General features: G+C 36.8%; 2 protein-coding genes across 2 annotated transcripts; one reads left to right on the top strand and one right to left on the bottom strand.

Moving 5' to 3' along the window:
* The first annotated feature begins 4,181 nt into the window (after positions 1 to 4,181).
* Positions 4,182 to 6,021, top strand: LOC119775545 (C3a anaphylatoxin chemotactic receptor-like). The gene is made up of 2 exons (XM_038273558.1): positions 4,182 to 4,256; positions 4,427 to 6,021. Exons 1-2 carry the CDS (start codon positions 4,247 to 4,249, stop codon positions 5,503 to 5,505), a joined length of 1,089 nt encoding a protein of 362 aa, XP_038129486.1. The 5' UTR covers positions 4,182 to 4,246; the 3' UTR covers positions 5,506 to 6,021.
* A 2,807-nt stretch (positions 6,022 to 8,828) lies between these two features.
* Positions 8,829 to 17,135, bottom strand: lin37 (lin-37 DREAM MuvB core complex component). The gene is made up of 9 exons (XM_038273545.1): positions 16,746 to 17,135; positions 16,396 to 16,471; positions 16,262 to 16,309; positions 16,115 to 16,144; positions 15,854 to 15,939; positions 15,543 to 15,703; positions 15,226 to 15,357; positions 13,531 to 13,601; positions 8,829 to 11,834 (listed from the first exon to the last, which is right to left on the bottom strand). The coding sequence occupies exons 1-9, from the start codon at positions 16,777 to 16,779 to the stop codon at positions 11,747 to 11,749; spliced, it is 726 nt and encodes a 241-aa protein (XP_038129473.1). The 5' UTR covers positions 16,780 to 17,135; the 3' UTR covers positions 8,829 to 11,746.
* Between the last annotated feature and the right edge of the window lie 1,721 nt (positions 17,136 to 18,856).

The following is an 18,856-nucleotide window of genomic DNA, read 5'->3' as shown; positions in this document are numbered from 1 at the left end:
ATTTCCCAGTTTAAATCTCTAACTTCAAGATACTTTTCTGCAGCTTTCACTATTATTTTGATATTTTTTCTGTTTTCTTTGTCATCTGAACACTACAATCGATCACTTCTAGCATGAAAAGAACAAAATCTTTCTTTTTTACAATTAATGAATCTTCTGCAATTTTTGGGAAGCTGCTCCAGAGGATTTGAACTTGTCATTTGCTTAACTGTTGGTTTCGGTCTTTCTGACTGGGATGGGATTTTTTTTGCAGCTTCAGCATAAGTTATTCTGAGCTCTATTTCACCTTTCTTATCTCTTCAGATCTTTTGCTCACTTCACTACCTCGATATGCAGCAGTATGGTCACCACAGTTGCAGCATTTAATCTTTACTTCTTTCCCACATTTTCCATATTTGTGCTCTGCAGCACATTTTCCACATTTTGACATTGTAGTTCATATAACAAATGAAAACCTTATTGGGTAATTGCTCCTCTTCAAATTTGATTATCATGGATAAGCTGTCACACCTTTCTCAATTTCTTGTTTTTAACCGTTTCACCTCTTTTACTTTTGTACCACTTATATTTTCTAGAATCTCTTTCTCAGATACTTTTAGAGCCACTCCTCCAGTGACTCCCCTGCTAATCCTTTTGTTGTCCACCAAGCTGCACTGAACTCTTTTCCCCTCAATCTTGTTATTCCGAATGGCTTTGCCTTGTTGAGAGCTGTCTCTGCAGTTTATTAACAAGTCTTCACTACACAGGATTTTGGCACTTCGAACTTCTACTACAAATATGTTTACCGATTTTGTTAACTGAACCGGATTCCAATCTGCAAAAGAGTCTGCCTGATTAACTAGTTTGAGTATGACTTTGTAATCATTTTGTTGTCCTGTGTAATTTTCTAGATTGTTCATCGCTTGACTGTTCTGAACTGGACTCCCCTTCAATTGATCTCTGCTTTTTACGCTTTTTCTCATTTTTTGACTACTCTCTTCCAATCGTCTTCATTTTAACTGTCTTCTTCTTCCATCCCACAAGCATCGCTTCCTGTTTGCTCGTTACTCGCGACAAAAGACTTTTCTCCACAAGTGACTTGCACATCTGAATCCTACCAGCCTACCCACCGAGAATTGACACGTGCATCTCGCAGAGGCCTGCTCAGCTATAAAGCCATCTGCCCACCAATCAACGGCTTGCTTCTTGCTACACCTAGAGCACAGAATGGGAGAGTGGAACACCATCCCACCACACTAACATGGTCCTCTTGTTGCAGCCAGGTTTCTGTAAGGCAACATAAATATATTTTACTATCTTAAGTCAAGTCATTAACTGAGAGAAATTTGGAAGAATGAGATCTGTTAAATAAACCAAATGTAATTGTTAGATATTATATTTATTTCAACAAACAAAGAGGGCCATGAATACAGATTAGCTAAAACAATATTGCCGCTGGTAAGTTGTATTGCCATAATGTCAATAAAGGCTTTTCCATCTACTACTGTAAATGCTGTTAATAAATGGTGTTTTTAGTATTAGTTTTTTTTTTTTAATGGGGGGAGGAAAAGAAATGGTGGAGTTATGAAAGAATTCTAAAGTAAAGGATTTCTATACATTCTTATTTTGAATTAATCATAAAATACCAATCCCTCTGAATATGTATTTCAATTTTCCTTTTAACCCTAAACCCACTTCCAAGAGGGTATGCCTATTAAACATGTGCGAGAGCATGCACAAGCCCATTTCTTCTCGTGCACGCTCTTTTTAAAAGTTGTTGTTCTCATAGCTCGTACAAGGTTACTGTGCCCAAAGGTCTGCCCTAACCCATAAATCCATCAATCACTGTGTAGAGTGGGGACTACTGTATAGTGGACTTTATAGCGAACTCAGTTAACTTACTATTCGGACAGATGATCACTGCTTTTTGCTCCCCATTGGTCATGTAACTCCTCCTCTGCCGCGCCGTACCTGCGTCATCTATCTTATTAGTCACTGTTATCAGGTAGCGACAGCCTATGGCCACAGTGGGCCATTGTGGCAGCAACTCCCATAATGCTTTGCGAGGAGAGCTCTCGACACAAAGCATTCCAGGATATATCTGCCTCTTCTGAGGTCCTTCTTTTCTTCTCATACACTTTGTAGACACTTTTTCTCTTATGACCCTCGGCCATTCTCAAAGAACCGCCTTGAGAAAGGTGAGGTTCAATGACTGTCTGAAACCGTAGCTCACCAAACATATATGCACGAAAGTGCACATGCGCAGAAAAAGATAGCTAACAGGACAAGCAGGTAGGACGGCCTTACGTGAACATATCACCAGAATGACTGACAATTAGGAGGACCACTTATTTAGATTATCCATTTTATTAAAGGTATAGATCATCCTCTATACCTTTAATAAAATAATCATGTCTCGATTTAATTTATGAAACACATTATTACAGTGGGGTGGATTTTAATTTTGGAAATTGAAACAGAAATTGAAAGGTAGGTACAATAAAAGGATGGAAATCAGGAAGTGAAATACAGAACCAACCCAGATTGTTTAGCTTTAAGAGAGAGAAGTTTTTCAAGTAGGCTTAAGCATGAGACAATGAGGGGTGGCATCAGACAATATAGTGCCACTGTACAGGAAAATCGTATAACTAAGGCGATGCAAACAGAGTGCAGTATTAACTCACTTTATGGGAAGGGGAATATGAAAAGAAAATAATTTGAAAAAAATTAAACATGAATCGATCAGTCTTGCCATAACTAATTGTAATTATTGGGGTAAAACTAAAGCTTTGCTGTGGTGAAGCCCTTTTAAATCAAATCTTTGGGAATCTACATCTACCCTAACTGTCAGATCAGTTTGATTCTGCATCTTTTGATGTCATCAATACAAATGAACACTAAACAGAGTCAGGACCTCACAAATTAAAATGCACAACTCTGAGTTTACAGATTCGACATTTTGCCGCAAAACGATTACTATTCTGACTACTATTAAATTCTACAACAACTAATGGAAGAAAAAAAAATTAGTTACACCAAAGTTTATTTCCCTTAGGGATCAGTAAAGTATTTTTTTAATCAAAGTAAAATCTGCATTACAAAAACATAAATTACACTTTAGAAAGCATCCTCTAAAACATTGGCAATGGTTTTTGGAGGGTGTGACCTGATGTTCTAAACTAGTAAAACATAATTTGCACATAGTTAAAATATATTTATGTAAAATTGTTTCACTCAAATTATTTTTCCTCATTCACCCCACAGAATGTAATACATAATATTCTACATGTACTAATCAAACAGCTTTGGGGAGGACCAATATGGAATTATTTGGTTGAGAGTTGGTTCAGCTGACAGTCTGTACCAACTGCAGGAGAATTTATTTACAAATAGTAAAAACTTCCTTTTTATATCACACTTTTTACAGTGCTGCTTTTCATTCTATTTCAATGGCTGCTTTGCATCACAGATAGGGTTGGAACCTCTCTCCAGTGGAAGTATTACAGCAAAGTTTCAAAGTAGCAAAAACATGCTTACTTGCAATTGTGTAATTTTAGAGTTTAGATAGATAGATCAAGAACAGCTGACTGGATGATCTGTTAAAACAGTTTTTAGAGTCTTGACTCCTTTTATGTTCAGACTTTTAACTGGATCGTTTTGCCAGAATTTCCCTGTAGTAAGCTCCACCCATCTTCCCATGAACTCTAAACTATTTGTTATTGCTGCTAAAGAAAAGTGTCCTTCATGTTTCATAGTAAGGTTACTGGTAATTTCTTCACAATGCACAGCATTAGACAGAAGGTCAATCTTGGTCTCATCTGATCAGCATCATCTTTCTTCCTCATTTGTTTGTTGCAAACTGCATGGCGGACTTCTTAATGTGTCCTCCTCTTTAAGTCCCTCTCTGGGGTGCTAAACTTGCAATTATTCTCATTTATACCTTGTTTACTAATTAGGTTTTATTTACAGTAATAAGGGTAAAGTAGCCCAAAGGATGCCACACATTGTCCTTTCCCCTTCCCAGTTATGTTGGTCAACCAAATAAAACTAATAGTGATGAGATTACAAAAGAGAAGTCAAATCTGATCTATTTTCAATCCTAAATTAGATATTTTTTTACACCTGAATATGCTGTTCAGTTAGTTTACTCCCATCTGTACAGTTTCATTGGCAGGTTTGTGAACTGAGAAGGAGGAGTAACAACACAGCAGGGATCAGATCTCAACTAGATCAGTTCAGAGTGAATGCAGACTCAGCTTCAAGCAAAATGGAAAGTGGTAAGAGCTTTTAGACATACAAGTTATTTATTTCATTTAATTCTTTGCTAAATTTTCATTAAAGTAGATATTTAATATCAGTAATGTTGTTAGGTTCTTTTAAAACCAGGTCTCTTCTCCTGTGAATTCTGGTTGATGTTTCTTAAACCATTTCTATTTTTACTCATCAGATAATGGAAATGGGACTTCAGTTCATTCATCTGGACTGAATATTGTCAAGCACATCAAAACCTTCTCATTAGTCATCTACTGTGCAATCATTTTGGTTGGCACCGTAGGTAATGGTCTGGTCATCTATGTGACAGGCTACAAAATGAAGAAAACTGTCAACTCTGTTTGGTTTTTTAACCTGGCTCTGGCAGACTTCCTCTTTACAGCCTTCCTGATTTTTACAGCTGTCTCTCTCTATCAAGATCACCACTGGCCCTTTGGAAACTTCATGTGCAAGCTCAACAGCTTTGTGAGCGTAGTCAACATGTTTGCCAGTGTCTTTTTTCTGACAGTCATAAGTCTGGATCGCTGCTTGTCCATCTGGGTGGTGGTGTGGGCACAAAACAAGCGCACCATCTTTAAAGCTCAAGTCATGAGCGCTGTCATCTGGTTGGCTGCAGGGATCTGCAGCGCACCTTCTGCTTTCTTACGTACAGTGAAAGAAGAAGGCAATAACACCTATTGCATTTACAATATTACAGACAAACAAAAAACGAGTCTGTACACATTCCGCTTTTCTTTGGGCTTCCTCGTTCCATTCGTTGTGATACTCTTCTCTTACGTGGCTATAGGTATCCGTGCCAGGCGTCTTCAAAGGACAAGCAAACGGAGGTCTCGGCGAATCATTTTCGCCATAATTTTTGCATTTTTTATTTGCTGGTTTCCCTTGCATGTTTTGAGCTTCATAGAGTTAAAACGCTTAGATTCTCTCATGAGACTTGTTCAAATTGGAGGTCCTCTTACTGTATGTCTGGCCTTCATGAACAGCTGCCTAAACCCCATCCTCTATGTCTTCATGTGTGACGAGTTTCAGAAGAAGCTCAAGCAGTCCATATGGTTGGTTCTAGAAAATGCCCTGGCAGAGGACCACCTGTCATATGTTGGATCCTCCCGCTCCTTATCATCGTGGATTCCAAGAAAGTCTGTTTCTACTACCCCTACTGGTGAGGATGACGCTAAGACATCCATGACCTTAATGGAAAAAAAACGGACCCACACAAGGAGTTCAGGGAGCACAGAGGAATCAGCCTCAAAATGACTGAAAGCGAGAGGTTGAATGAACCGCACTGAAGAGCTCTGGACAAAGTTTTGATATTAAAAAAAAAACTGTAAATTTGTGCAAAGACAATGAAGGAATCTATTTGGATTAACGCTTGTTTGTCCTTACTTGTGTAAAAAATGTGCAGGTGTTTTTGTCTGTGGTTACCTAGAAATCTTGATATATTTAACAGGAAGTCTGATAAAATCACAGAGACCCTTTCCCTCCAGATTTATTAAGCAAATGTAACTTGAAACCCTGTGTGGGTGTGCTGTGGCATTTCATTCTACATATTAAGCTTTCAATGAAATTACTGTAAATACTGCAAATCTTTGTATGTAATGACTCATTTACTTCAGAACAGATTGGATATCTCTGGCTTTTTTTCCCACTCATGTACCTGCATATTTAACAATGACTGTATTTCCATGTTTCTCTGCTGCGTCGCTAAAGGTTTCAAACGAGGCTTTTCAACACAACTGTTCGAATTTCCAGCAATTAATAAAAGTATTCTGAAAACAATGTCTTTGTTACACTTTTAGCTTTGATTTATTATCTTACAAATATAACAAAAAACACGACATTGAGAGTTCTTTTTCTTTTTTTTGGAACCAAAGCAGCTGGAGTAGGTAACAAACGAACCCTGTAAACTTCTATGTGGTTTTTCTACACGTACACCTTATCAGATTCACAACACTCAAGTTGCAGCTCTTCGCAGACATAACATTCTGCACGTGTGATTGAAACATAACTCCTGTGAGGTAAAATGAGCACTGAGAGCTGATATGCAAGAAAAAAAAAGGTTTATTTGACTCTGCAGAGGAGAACAACACATACAGCTGAAACTGCTAGTGTGGGTCTGGTGAGGTAGCTGCCCACCCCTGCATATATAGAGAATTCTCAGACACGAACATGGAGTCTCCCCAAGAGAAACACTTCAGTTCATCAAAGACATGAATTTAGTCAGATAAACATTTCAGACAACTGTTTCCCATTAAAACCAGAAACAGTGAGGACATGTTCATCTATGATCCTTCTTATCTAAACTAGGGAGGAAACTTCTTCTCAAACCTCCTTCCTTTTCCCACATCTCAACATAAAGAATGGAAAAAGGCCTCTAAATAATCACCCCTATTAAGGCAGAGAAAAGGCACACTTTAATCATTTTATCCCACAAATAGGCCAAGGAAAAATACGATTCCACAATCCTCTCAATTTTGTTTGACTATTACAGAAAGAATGCATTCTTTGAAATAGTATGGATTTCATCATTCGCATTACAGAACATACGCCATGCCACTATTGTGTCTATTGAAAAAACATAAAGGAGCAAAATAAGGTCTGTGCTGACTGTTAAACACAAGCAAAGAAAATATGCTATTCATTCCATTCCTTTTTGGCTATGAGATAACTAAACAATTATGTTCCTTATAGGGAGCTTTATGATTGGTTGCAAACCATCCCGTTTAAGAAAACGCATTTGTGTGTTGATGCACATCAAGGGAGTCTCAAAAATCCACACACAAATGCAGTGAAGTTTAAAGACTTCTGGTACTTTGTAATTTAATTTATAATTGTTTATGGACCAGAAATACTTTGGTGAATCTTGTTCTGTACATGTGTGGATCTCATCCTGTGCATGTATGAAACACATAGATGTATTTGTGAAAACTGAGACCGATCTAGATCCATAGTTCCCATCATTAATATTCCACTTTATACTGAGGTGCAATAACTCACAAAAGGTAGATAAAATGACAATATATAGTCATTTCAACAATAGGGTATATGGTGCTTTACATCAATTAAAACTTTCTCTTAAAAGATTTAAATCGATATATTTGTGATCTGTTTTAAGCATTTACTGAACAGATTATGGCGTAAAGAAAACTTAAATTCAAAATCCTGTTGTACAGAAAATCTAGAATATAACCTTAAACCAAAACAAGAAAATTTTAATAGTTATACCATGTTATGACTCAATATTTGGGAAGACTGCTGACTCAACAGGTTTTACGCAGACAGTCATGGACATTTTTTGCATGAGAGGAAAGTTGCATAGGGCACTATATCCCAAAACTTTAATGTAAAGTTGAGTCGAAGAATGACAGGTATGAGAATACGATTTGTAGGGATAAACTTGAGATAATTGTGAAATAAACTCCATTTAAGATTTTTAGAATGCTGAATGGGACAACAGTCGGTGCTTTTAGAGCCTCCAGACAGGGATATCCACATCATGGGGTACAACTGTCACAACTCTTGCCTTCCCCCACTTCTAAACCACATTAGACAAGTCTTTGCTGAGCAAAGGAGAAGAGAAAGTGGACTGTTACTCAGTGGTGGTAAAAGTTGCTGACTTCATAATGACTTATAGAAATATACAACATAAGCAAAAACATGCTGCTATGAACGCATTTTGATGCTCTTTAAGTTCTCCAACAGCTAAACTGTTCTTATATTTTCACATTATGACTAAGGTGGTTTGGAACTACGGAATATCCAAGCATAAGACTGTTTTGGAAGAGGTTCAAACCCTTTTTTCCTAAAAAAAAAATATGAAAGAAGGAAAATTAACATTAAAAGGTACCCTTAGTCCCTGTACATAGGTGTATGCATTTTGTGGTTGCAATGGCAACAGGTAATAACTATGAATGAAGATGTGTGCAGACACATGTTAACGTGTATATCTACGTTAATTTATTTGCTTAAAAAACTAGTAAAAACTGAGTAGTATGGACTTACAACTAAAGAAGAAATCAGGAAGATTGTTGGTGCAGGGTACATGCTAGAGAGGTCATCAGTCCATTGCAAGGCAACACAGAGACACCCAACCATGCACACACAAAAACACACACAACTAAGGACAATTTAGCCAATTAACCTAATAATCATGTTTTTGGACTGTGGGAGGATGCCAGAGTACCTGGAGAGAACCTACACATGCACAGGGAGTACATGCAAACTCATGCAGAAAGACCCTGGACCTTCCTGGACTCCAGGACAAAATATTTAGCCTAACACTTAAAGCTATTGCAGCTTTTTTATTCTTTTTTTTTTTTTTGTATTGAAAGCCACACAAACTGTTTATTTTTAACACGTGTTTGTCTTTTAAGAACCAAGTTAGCAAATTGTTTAAAGATAACACACATATACGCTTATATGTGAGTACTCCCATAGAAGGACTACTCTGTAATAAATCTAATTAAAATGACCCATACAGGAAAATACTGAATAAAACACTTGATAAATCTGTCTGGAAAACTTAACTGGAAGTTATCAAATAAATTTTGTTCACCAATTTATAACAATGACAGCCTCCGTTTTACAGATCAAATTTATTGGCAGTGTGCACACGCTATACAGGTCTTTATCTTACAGCAAACCACACTGGTTAGTACTCGACTTCCTGTTTTCAAGCTAGACAATCCAACCTGAAGAATCTGATCAAATACTATACATGTGCGTTGAATATTCAGGGTTAAATATGCATGCACTAAACTGAAACACATTGGAGGTTGACTGAATTATGAAATAAAGTAAATTACATGTTTACAGCATCTTTAAGTGGAGTAAGAGAACTTTTGCAAGAGAGTCATTGCATTACCTTGCAGTCGACAGTACAGATAAAAGATACCTTTGGTGAGGTTAGTACAAGAGAACCCAAATTGCAAAAAACAAAACAAAAATAAAAACTGCAAAGAGGCAATGAGCAGCACCATTTGCTTACACAAACTGGTGAGAATTAAGAGAAATCAAAACCAAAATTCAACAATTCAATTGGTTTAAGAAACGTTAGCTGATACCAAAGCAGCTTTGTTAAAGATAATGAATGCAAATCTTTGCTTTTGGGGGGATTCCCCACTCGCTGTTTCTCATTTATGTTAAACAGAAAGGGAAGAAAAAGTTCCAAGAGATAAAAATCATTACATAACACCCGTGCATTTGTTAAATATTTAATCAACCATCTTTTTTTTTCTTTCACTTTTTTTTTTAAACATGAGATGTAAATTTGTCATTACACTCTATTGCAAGAACTACAATGAAATGGCACTTTTTCCAACACCAGCATAAAATCTACAAAAGACAAAAATAACTATTTGAAAGAATGAACAAATAAAACCATGAAAATGGTTTAAAAAAATGATAATAAAAATAAAAACAATAAAACATACATTAAAAATACCTAACTGTAGAACTGCACATTAGCTGCATTCTGGAATACCTGTTTGATTCTGCTATTCTTTTTAAAAGAACGCTATTTCCGCAGGGTGAAGATCAAAGTTTTGTTTTACAGAAATTTCTCTCCAAAGGCTAAAATAATAAGTGGGTGGTTCATGAACATTTTTAGAGGGGTAGTCAGTCAGGGACAATTATGGACTGGGGAGCGGCCAAAAACCCAAAGATGCCAAAACAAGTTTAGGATCAATGTATATTGAACAACAAAACAACAGGAAAGTGAACGTTCAAAACATCTATACTTTCCAAACAAATCTCTAAGGACGGACCCAATTTTCTAATAGCTTCAATAAGCCCCCTAAAAAAGCTTCACACATCTATATATTGACGCTGTTTAATGTATGGTTCTACGAAATATATTTAATGAGTAGTTATTCTTTTTAATTATATAAAAGACTCTGTGAATGCATAGACAAACTCTCCCACATCAGATCTATTTCTTTAAGGACTGTTAATCCTCTTTATTTGTAGTATATTGTTGTTATTCATTAATTGCTGTATTTTTGTTGTCAGTTTTTTGTTAACATACTAACTTTAAATGTCAATGTAAGACATTCCACATGATCTCACTGCTGCCACCTGCTGGTTTAGAGGAGAAGTGCTTGTTGTAGTGCAGAGGTGCTTAAGTCCAGTCCTCAAGACCTGCCATTGTGTAACTTTTAGATGCATCTCTCCTCTCACACACCTGAATCTAAAGGCGCAATCCACTCATTTAGCTCAGCAGAGTTATGGTAATGAGGCACTTATTTGATTCGGGTGCATTGGGGTGCAGACAAAAAACTTGCAGGAGAGTAGATTTTGAGCACACCTGTTCTGGAGGTAGTGAATTACATCCAACTAGGAACAAACATGATAATATGACTAACCTGATTAATGGAGGCATCAACAATCGCCTGGATCAAAGACTTCATTACAAACAGTTTGAGATTGAAGGAAAATCTTATTTACCCATTTCTATGCATAAATGGTCTCACCATTCATTTTTACTCAGTAGACCTCCGACTTCCAGTGCGAGACTGACTCTTGTCATATACAGAAGCATCCATTCCTTGAAAGTCTTTGGTTGTAAAGAAAGGGGAACTGGAACTAATTTGTAGCATGGTATGATTAAAATCATCTGAGCCTGAATTTGAATTCAAGAAAAAGAACAGTTCAGACTATTACCATCATGGAAGGAGAAGTGGAATTGATAATACTGCAAATACCAGTGTTCCTGGACAACGGAGTAACTGGAGACGGAACTGTGAAGTCATCCACAATAAGGGACAAGAGCGGACTTTAATCTTAGGTCATTCAGCATTTGCAGCAAGATTCTGCATGTTCTATATATCTGCTGTGAAGAGTTTTCTATTCTAATATAATCCACTGGGGTAGCAGAATCAGAAAAAATGACTAGCTAATAAAGAAGAGCAGCTCCAGCCTGGGAGCTCCTCTAAAACTGATTTTATAAAAAACTAAATCAATATTCCAAAAATTAGCATCCATTTCTTCTGACTTTTTTTAGTCAGAGGTTTCTCAAGACCCACTGCAATAAAGACCGGAGGCAGACAGGATCTCCTTCCTCCCTAGTGCGTATAGCCATTAATATCTATAACTTGTTCAAGAAAGTCCAAAATATGAGTTTTATCAGCATAATTTTTTGGGGGGATGAATAAGATATTTTTGTATTTGTTTGAAATACACCACAATAGACTTAAATCATTTTGGAATTTATTAGGATGTATTTTTGAGCGTTTGGAAAAAAAAAAAAAAAACATACAACCTTCTATGTAATTCATTTAGTCATTTACAGTTTGTTTGACCAAAATGTTCAACTACTACATCACACTTCAAGAGAGAAAATAGAACAATCAAGTTTCTGTAATTTAAAGGGCATAAATTCTGATAAGGTTCAAAGTTCTGCTGCTGTTTTTTGCTTTTCTACTTGTGAAAACATTAAATCCATGGCTCCTTTCCCACTATGGAGATTTCATTGAGCAGCGAGCAGTGGCGAGGCAGGCAGTCAGTTGTCATACAGCTCCTTCATTTCCTTTAGAACCTTGATGCTGTCACTGTACCTCAGCTGGTTCTTATTGGAGCACTCCTTCCATCTAAATGAAAGAAAAAATAATCTAAATAAAAAGCAGTATCATATGATGTACATTTGTTTAAAAGTTTATTGTGATTTATTTAATTGTTTTTCATAGACATGGTTTTTGTTTCACCAGAAACAAGCAGGCTTTAAAGCCAACCTTTCTCAACCCACTTTAGGTTAAGTCACAACTAATATTCCGTAATTCATGTTTAAAGTGTAAGATACAGTACAAAAAAAATGGTTAGCCTAACAGAGTTTAGTATTTAAGTCTCCTTTCTTCCCCTCTGCTGATTTCAGTTACTATATAACTATGAAAAAAAAGGAGCTTTGTGGAAAATCTGAAGAATTTTCAAAATTAGATTTTCTCCCATGAAGGAACTTCGTCACTTATGATGTGTGGACATCACATGAAAACTATTTTGTTTAAAAGATCCTCATGTGTGAGCGACTTGTTTCTCAAACACGACGTTAAAGGCGTCAGAGTGAACCAGCAAATTTGAGAACACGGAAATGAAATCAACAGCTTAATGAAAAGGTCTTTAACTAGCGGCTGTGCTAGTTACTGCAAACTCTACTAACCTATTTCTCATATATTATTTACCTTACACAGACTACGATCCTTGCATCGGCTTCATCTGACTCATAAATTATTTTTTAAGACTGTTTCAAGTTTTAAGGGACTTAAAACTTTAAGGGAGTAGGCGGGTACACTCAGGTTCCCTAAAAAGAGGTGGACAGTGACGCCTCATTTTTTTCTTAAAATAACTGCTTTCTTTACCAGATCTTGGATAAGCAGAAAACGATCGGTACATAAACCTGATGTATTTGTGTGTTTTGAACTTTGTTTTCCTTTGTCTTTTATTCTGTGGTTCAATCAGACCTCCTGTACTCACTTATTACAGACAGCTAGGGTAAAGATGGTGGAAATATCCATAAGCATCGACACAACAATGCTTTCTTTTATATGTACATTCTATTTCATAAAATATGTGCTGTGGGATTTGTCTGGAGCTGGGCTTGCCATCTTAGTTCCAGTGACTGCTTCAGCATAACAAGAGCCTTTAGAGAATTCCAGTCCGCCAACTTTGTAGGAACAGCTTTAAACGTGGCCTCTTATACTGTGGACCGGTGCACAAAGCAAGGTCCATAAAGGCAGGAAGTAGTTTGGTGTGGGGGAGCTTGACAAGCTTGAAAGGAGTCTGCTTTTGTTGTTAAATCCAGGAAAACTTATGTTCTGGAGATAGAGGCTCAGTTTTTGTTTGATATTGAATTTGAATGATTAAAAACTGCTGATAAAGAGATGCTGCTAAACAGCAACATTGCTAGTAATGTGCCAGTAGTCTGTGATTTTAACTTTTAGATGGTGATGGCATTGCCAAAGATAGGACACTTGCTTCTCAGAATGACCATACAGGCTGGGGAGTTAATACTCAGACTGTTACTGATCTTGAGACTAAAAGAAGGAGTTTGAAGTGGGAAGTTTATGATTTATTGTTTTTTTTTTTTAAATCACATTTTAAAACACTGCTACTTTCAAATAAACAGAAAAAAAAACTCAAGAGCAAAACTCAAAAAGTTATTAAGTGAATCGAGGACTAAGGTGAGTTTTCACATATGGATGAATCTTTCTTGAAAAAAAAAAAAAAAAAAAAGAAAAGAAAGAAACAACACAAAACCCAAAATCTAGATAATCTAAAATATAGAGCACTTACTTTTGTCTTATTTTTTTCCAGCGTTCCATGTGGTCACTGATTAGAGCTCCTGATACAGGGACATCTGTCGACTGGACAAAGACTAACTTTAGTCTCACAGTATCTCAGCATCATAAAGTATCTCACTAAAGTGAAACATGCCCACATTTCTTTTGATGTGTTATTTTTATGGGGCTAGAATGAAAATGTGACACAATGTAAAGTAGTTCATGTACAGCTTGTATGACATTGTAAATCTGCTCTACTCAGAGTAAAAGAAAAAGAAAAAAAAAAAAAACACACATAGGGCTTGGCAATATGGCTTAAACACAGCACCCCTCAGCTGCAGCATTGTCGCTCTTTAGCACCCAAAAGATGCTAATTTTGACCAAATGTCCGAAAAGGTGTGAAATATTTTACATTATCCAACATAAACTAGTGTATAACAGCCTTTATGCTTATCACACAGTGAGCCAGTTTATCAATTATGAGTTACATGTCTAAGGACAAAAAGGCAAGAAACTAATGTCCCTATGAGCCATGGAAGCCCAAAGAGTGGATGAGTGAAAAAGACAAAAAAAAAAAAAAAGATTTTCCAAAAATTTAGTCTTCATAAAAACTGTGACTAATGGAATAAATGGGTTAATCGTCCAGCTCTACCAAGAACTTAACAGGTGTTAAACATCCTGATGGCCAAGACCAAAAGGTGGTTTAACAGGACAGCATCCATCCACACAGAAGAAGCCAGGAGGACTAAAGAAGCTGAGTGCACAGCTGATATAAAGCAGATTTAGGGGGGCTGCAAAGATTTCTGTAGCGGTTGAGAGGGTGAGGATCAGCTCGTCAGGGCATAGAGCATACACCACAAACTGCATCTAATTGATGTGAATTGCTATTACCACAGCAGGGAGCCCCTACTAAGGATTATGCACAAGAAAGCCTGCTAACAGTTAGCTGAAGCCAAGGAGACTCAGCATATGGTTTATGGAACCATGTTTTGTGGCCTGATAAAAAAAAAAAAAAAAAGATAAACTGTTTCGGATCAGGTGGTGTCAAGCATGCGTGGAGGCAACCAGGGAGGAATAAGAAGACAAGTGTGTGTTCCCTAGTCAACCATGGTGGTGGGAGTGTCAGGGTTTGAGACGGTGGGTGCTACGGTGAATACATTAAAGCAGAGCATGATTGCTACCTTCAGAATCTGAGGTGCAGGGCATTTTTCCAACATGATAATTACCATAAAAACACCTCCAAAACAACCAATGTGTTAATACAGAAACTGAGCATTAAGGTTCTGGACTGACCAGGCGTTTTTCAAGACCAGATTCCTATTGAACGTCTATGGGGCATCATTAAATAGAAGGAGGAGTTCAACGTCTGCAACATCCACCCACTCTGTAATGACGTCATTGAGGAGTTGAATAGGATTCCACTAATAACCTGCTCTACGTCCAAGAAAGTCAAGGCAGTGACTGCAACATGCTGGACACTCAAATCTGCCTTTATACAAGCTGCATTGAAACAACTACTACTACTACTTTAAATTGTATCAAAGTGTTAAATGTTCTGCTTTTTCCCATGAAAACAGAACAAATAAAACATTGAGCAAAAAGTGAGATGAAAACTGACTTTTGTGAGATACTGTATATAGGGATCTGCATTTTTGTATTATCGTTAATATATAAAGAGCAGCATTTAAAAAACATATCATCTGCTTACCTTGGAAATGGTTGGTTTCTCAGTCTGAGGGATCCTGAGATTAATGGGTTCACCAGTGGGGCTAATTGGGCAGGCAGATGGTAGTGGGAGCCGGTACACATTCTGACCTTTGCCATTCATCATATCTGGGACCTAAAACACAAAAAAGGGGCAAAAGAAATTTTTTTTATTTTTTTATAATGTATGAAATTAATTAATGCTTTCAGCGATACGCTTTCCCCTGTTTTTTTTAAAAAAAATGTTTATTTTGTTGTAGTTTTTTGGTCGTGTTTACATCCACAGTTCTCAGTCATCATGTCAAATATATTTGGTCTCACCTCATCCTCTGTTACACTTTGGGGGGAGCTTGGAGATGTAGCTGGCTCCCTAAATGAAGGATTGTTTCTCATCCAGGCTCGGCAGATTGGATACAGTGGGGTGCTGGTGTTGAACTGAGCTAAATCAACACTACGATCAAACAACTTGATAATGTATGAATCTAAATAAATAGTAGAGAAGCAGAAAATACAAGGAGAAATGAAAAGCCGCATTATATAAAATGCCAAAAATAGGAAAATTAACAAACATTAAAAAGAGTACAATTGCTATCAAAATATCATCGCCTTAATATTCAGACACATGAGCTTACTCTGTTTATGTTGATTGGTCTCTGGTAAGCCCTCATCCATTTCCTTTCGCTTCTTTCTCCGGTGCTGTGGAAATCTTACAGAAGGTCTGGGAAAAAAAATAAAAATATTTATAAATAAAGATCAAGGCTCATCAGAATCACTAGTACTTTACACAGTAGACAGCTGACATAAATGTGGAAGTATACAGTGTGAAATAAAGAAAATGCACGTTGGAAAGTAACAAAATGTCTGGCAACATCCAAAACATATTGGACAGTTACCTTTTTCCAGCAGATGTTGGAGACAAATCTCTGGATAGAATAGATAAACAATTTGATAATTACAAATCAATAATGCCATGATGGTAAGGAGATACAAAACATGATAGACTAGATACAAAGCAAAATGAATAAAACACTCATCCATACTTGTTCAAAGAGTCCACCGACAACTTTCCAGAATCTTCATTCAGTTCTCTGTTAAAAGTTTAGCAAAGGAGTTATTAATATTTTAGTGCTAACAATTAAAAGAATGAATTGATCATCAGAAGTGTTTTATAAACCTTTCATTTTCACTCTTTTCTACAAGTCCCTTCAGCACAGCATCCAACCTCCCACGGGCACCTGTGCTTTCCAAATCTGAAGAGACAAAGCATTCGTTAAAGAAAAGAAATATGTTGATTAAGTCTGTATTATCTGTATATTTACGATTTTATCGAAGAGTCAATCTGTAAATGTATGCATGTGTGTTTTTGGTGGTTTTACATATAAATCCATTTAATTAAAGCCAATACAAATCATGCTAGAGCTATCTTAATAGAATAATAATATAAACTCCAGACACTAGATCTGATGTTATTAACTGTGTAGTTGATGACAATTTTGTTATATACTATTATAAAAGATTTCTTACCTGGCTTTTCTGTCTTTATCTTGACGTGGTGCATTTTGTCTTACAGAGTTACCTTTTCAGTAAAAAAGACAAAACACTTACAAAAATAAACAAACGGACCTAAAACAGCTGTTTTTTCCCACTTCTAACTGGGTTCTTTGAGCTAACAACGACCTCTTGTTGACTCCTCTGTAACAGCAACGTTAGCCAGCTAGCAACGTTAGCCAGCTAGGTACGGTTAGCTATTAAAACATTTAGCCACCCGTCTGCTAACTGTTAAAATGAGTCTAAAACACAAACTCTGTGTACAGGTATTAAAGACCACTGTCCATATCTTAAATAAAATAAACATACGTTAATCATAAATATCTAATTCCGTCTATAAATCATTCGCAGAGTGAAATGTTTAAGCTCTAATACTGTTCTTCTTCTTCTTATGAGATTTTATGGCGGTTGGCAAACTTGTGAAATGTGCATTACCGCCACCAACTGATATGGAGTAAAGCAAGGAAACAGGAAACGATTCACCCCCCCCAAAAAAAAAAAAAAAAAAAAAAAATACAATAAAATAACCTGTGTAACTTAAACCCACATAATACTAAATTATACTAAATTACATTTGCCCGTATAATTTTAATTTACTCTAGGTCATCGTACCTCTGCCAGTTTCTGATGGTCCCATTGGTCTTTCCATCATGCTTCCAACCATCTCCCAGTTCATATCTTTAACATCCAGATATTTTTCTGCAGCCTTCACTATTATTTTGATTTTTTCTGTTTTTTTTGTCGTCTGAGCAGTACAATTAATCACTTCCACCATGAAAAGAACAAAATTTGTCTTTTTAACAATTAGTGAGTCTTCATCAATTTTTGGAGATTTCTCTAGAGGTTTGAAATTTGCCGTGTGTTGAACTGTAGGTTTGGGTTTTTCTGACTGAGATGGGATCCTTTTTGCAGCTTCAGCATAAGTTATTCCAAGCTCAAATTTCATTTTTTTTATTTCTTCAGACCTTTTGCTTGCTTCACAGCCGCGATAAGCAGCAGTATGTTCTCCACCACAATTACAGCATTTTATTTTAGCTTCTTTTCCACATTTACCATATTCATGTTCTCCTGCACACCTTCCACACCTCTGTTTCCCTTTACAAACTGCTGCAATGTGTCCGAATTTTTGACATTTGAAACATCTCAATGGTGGTGGATTGTAGATTTTGACATTGTAACTGATGTAACCGATGAATACTTTGCTTGGTAATTGCTCTTCCTCGAATTTAATTAGTACAGATAAACTGTCAGATCTTTCTCCGTTTCTTGTTGTTTTTAACCGTTTTACTTCTTTTACTTTTGCACCGCTTATGTTTTCCAGAATCTCTTTTTCAGAAATTTTCAGAGGAACTCCTCCAATGACTCCCCTGCTGATCTTTTTGTTCTCCATTAGGCTGCACTGAACTCTTATCCCGTCAATTTTGTTAATACGTATTGCTTTGCCTTGCTGGGCGCTGTCTCTGCAGTTAATTAGCAGGTCTCCACTGTACAGAATTCTGGCACCTCTGACTTCTCCAACAAGTTTATTGATGGTTTTTGTTAAGTGAACCGGATTCCAGTTTGTAAAAGAGTCTGCCTGATTAACGACTTTGAATATGACTTTGAATTCATTTTGTTGTGCTGTGGAATGTATGGATTGATCATCACTGGATTGTTCTGAACTAGATTCCCCTTTAACTGATCTCTGTTTTTTCCGCTTTTTCTCATTTTTTGATGCTGCTATCTTCCAACCTTCATTGTCACTATTTCCCTCTTCCATCCCACAAGAATCGCTTCCTGTTTCCTCACTACTCACGGCCCAGGACATTTCTCCACAAGCAGAGCAGCTTCAAAACACGCGCCATGCACCAAACGACCAACGTTCCTCCCACGTGACATTTGTTGCTCAAAACGCCCTCTAATACTGTTGCTAACTTAGCTTGTTTTTGACAAGCTCGAAAACAGTTGCTGGCTTTCCTCTTCCGCGCGCTGCTGCTCTCCAATCAGCCGATTGGCGTCCCTGTAAACCCTGTATCGCCTTTGATTGGACAATTCTTATGTCCATCATTTTTTCCTTGATCTCTATTGGCTCGTAGGTGAGCAAACGT

This window comes from Cyprinodon tularosa, unplaced genomic scaffold (assembly GCF_016077235.1).
Source record: "Cyprinodon tularosa strain WSP-4 unplaced genomic scaffold, ASM1607723v1 ctg876, whole genome shotgun sequence".
Classification (NCBI taxonomy): domain Eukaryota; kingdom Metazoa; phylum Chordata; class Actinopteri; order Cyprinodontiformes; family Cyprinodontidae; genus Cyprinodon; species Cyprinodon tularosa.
The sequence above is the reverse complement of the archived record's forward strand: the minus strand, read 5'-3'. Positions and strand labels throughout refer to the sequence as shown.